Raw genomic sequence first — 2,674 nt, forward strand, 5'->3', positions numbered from 1 at the left:
ATGTACAAATTCGCAAAAAAAAATTAAAAAGATATCTGCACCCAACCAATTCACCACGCAGCAGCAGCAGCAGGAGCAGCAGCAGCAACAGCAGCAACAGCAGCAGCAGAAGCAGAAGCAACAGCAGCAGCAACAGCAAAAGCAGCAACCGCAGCAGCAACCGCAGCACAAACTCGTGTTGCATCTGTTGCTCCTATTCATGGATGGGGTTCTACCCACAGCAGCAGCAGCAGCAGCAGCAGCAGAAGCAGCAGCAACAGCAGCAGCAGCAGAAGCAGCAGCAACAGCAGCAGCAGCAGAAGCAGCAGCAACAGCAGCAGCAGAAGCAACAGCAACAGCAGCAGCAGCAGCAGCAGCTGCTGCTGCTGCTGCTATCTCCGTCCCGTTGCTGACAGCGAACCCCGACGGGTTTAGGGTTTAGGGTTTAGGGTTTAGGGTTTATGTATTTCACCTTGTTGTGCTGCAGCATAAGAATAAATATTTTGTTTAAGATATTCTGCTGCTGCTAGCCATCCCCCCACCATCATTTTGTGCTGCCAGCAGTGAAAGTTTCGGTTGTCTTGCTGCTGCAGCAGCAGCTTGCATGCATGCAGCTCCTGCTGCAGCACAGATATACACTCATCGATACACGAAACTAATACACTCTTATCAATACTTTGCTGCTGCTGCTGCTGCTCCTGCTGCTGCTGCTGTTGCTGCTGCTGCTGCTGCTGATCCTGCTGCTGCTGCTCCTGCTGCTGGTGCTGGTGCTGCTGCTGCTGATCCTGCTGATACTCCCCATCTTGTTTCTCCTGCTGCTGCTCCTTCTGCTGCTGCTGCTTCTGCTGCTGCTGCTGCTGCTGTTCTGTTTCTGTGTGCTGCAGCAGCGGCAGCAGCAGCAGCTCGATTTGCTTCGCCAGCACCCAGCTGCGGTGCAGCCACAAACAGTAGGCCTTGCTCTTGCCTCTGCAAATTAAACAACTCGTCAGCTGCAGCTCCTGCTGCAGCAACGAAGACAAAGATATACTATCGACCCCTGACCTGCTGCTGCTGCTGCTGCTGCTGTTGCTGCTGCTGCTGCTGTTGATGATGATGATGTCGCTGCTGCGGCGGCTCTTGTCGATTCTGGTGCTGATGTTGTTGCTGCTGCTGTTGCTGCTGCTGCTGCTGCTGTCGTTATTTGCTTCTGTCTTGGTGCTATCCGAGTGCGGCGTATCTTGTTGGGTGTCGTTGTTTTGCTGCTGCTGTTTGCTGCTGCTGCTGCTGCTGCTGCTGCTGCTGCTGCTGCAGCTGCTGCTGCAGCAGCTGCTGATGATTTCTTTTCTGTAATTCCATAGAGGAGCCAGCTCGGAGTGAAACTCCAGCAGCGTGCGTGTGGCCCGCAGGGCCTCAGGTGTACGTACACCCGAGCACCGCTGCTGCAGCAGCCGCTGCAGCAAAGCGAAAGCCAACCGAACCTTCTGCCGCTGCTCTTCTTGCTTCTCAGGAGAAAGCACTGGCAGCTGGTCTCGCCGCCGCCCGTGCATCTTTCTTCTTGCTGCTGCTCCTGCTGCTGCTGCTGCTGCTGCTGCTGTTGTTGCTGCTGTTGCTGCTGTTGCTGCTGCTGCTGCTGCGGCTGCTCCTCCTGCTGCTGCTGCTGCTGGGGATTGTTATTATTATTGTTGTGTTATTGTTGTTGCTGTTGTTATGGGGCTGATCCTTTTGCTGTTGATGCTGCTGCTGCTGCTGATGTTTGTGTTGCTGCTGGTGTATATACTGCAGCAGATTGTGTTGCAGCTGTATTTGTGTATGTGCTGCTGGTGCTGCTGCTGCTGCTGCTGCTGCTGCTGCTGTTGTTGTTTCTGCTGTTTTTATCTTAAAATGCTGCTCTTTTTTAAAAGTAAATTCATAAAAGTAAAAAGAAAAAAATTTATTTTCTGAAATTTCGCTAAGAGCCGCAGAGAAGCAGAGCTGCTGTGTTGTATCGAGTGGTGCTGCATCCGGCCTCATTCCTGTGCTGTATATACACTTTAAACTGTCTATACACCGCAAATAAATCAATTAAAATTCATTTTTTAATTCTTTTTCGCAAATACAAACAATATTCGTGCTAGACACAGAAGGGTAGGCAACATGCTGGGGGGGCCCCCAGCAATCCTCGAGCACACTGGTTAGGGGGGCCCCCCTCCGTCTTCCTTCACGTTTTGTTGCAAATGAGGGCTTAAATTTATTTATTATATTTTATTTAAACAAATAAAATTAAATTGATTTATTTAAAGTTTTAAATTTTTCTAAAAGTCGATGTTTTGGTGGGGAGAGGAGCCCGCTGCCGTCGTCGGTCACCTGAGGTGTATAGGCAGCTGGGGTGTATATGCAGCTCCTCTTCTTTAACAATAAAAGATATTGTTTATATAAAAATACAATTAAAAAACAAAATAAAATATTAAATAATATTTATATAATACCATTTCATCTCTTACACTAGCACGCATAGTCGGCGGCTCTGTAGCCCCCCCCTTTCTTTGCCTTTATCAGCAGCAACCAAGCAAAAACAAACATTTTTTTATTTTATTTAGAACTAAAAAACATGCAACTAATAAAACTTTTTTAATTTATTATTAATTTATATTTATTTTGCTGTACATGCAGGGGGGCTGGCGTGTATACACCCCCAGCGAGCTCTGCTTAGGTTGTTTCTCCCCCCCCCCCCCCCCCC

The 2,674-nt window shown here is 48.7% G+C and overlaps 1 protein-coding gene across 1 annotated transcript in view; it reads right to left on the minus strand.

The window, feature by feature from the left end:
* The window catches only part of EMH_0055720 (uncharacterized protein), a gene marked incomplete at both ends in the record, with an annotated part of 4,040 nt that extends 2,535 nt beyond the window's left edge, over window positions 1–1,505 (minus strand). Inside the window, one exon of the mRNA XM_013497260.1 lies at window positions 452–1,505. Within this exon, the coding sequence (XP_013352714.1) occupies window positions 452–1,505 (1,054 nt within the window). The remainder of the gene's footprint in view (window positions 1–451) is intronic.
* Between the last annotated feature and the right edge of the window lie 1,169 nt (window positions 1,506–2,674).

The sequence above is a fragment of the Eimeria mitis genome, genomic scaffold (genome assembly GCF_000499745.2).
Source record: "Eimeria mitis Houghton genomic scaffold, Emh_scaff2569, whole genome shotgun sequence".
NCBI classification, from domain to species: domain Eukaryota; phylum Apicomplexa; class Conoidasida; order Eucoccidiorida; family Eimeriidae; genus Eimeria; species Eimeria mitis.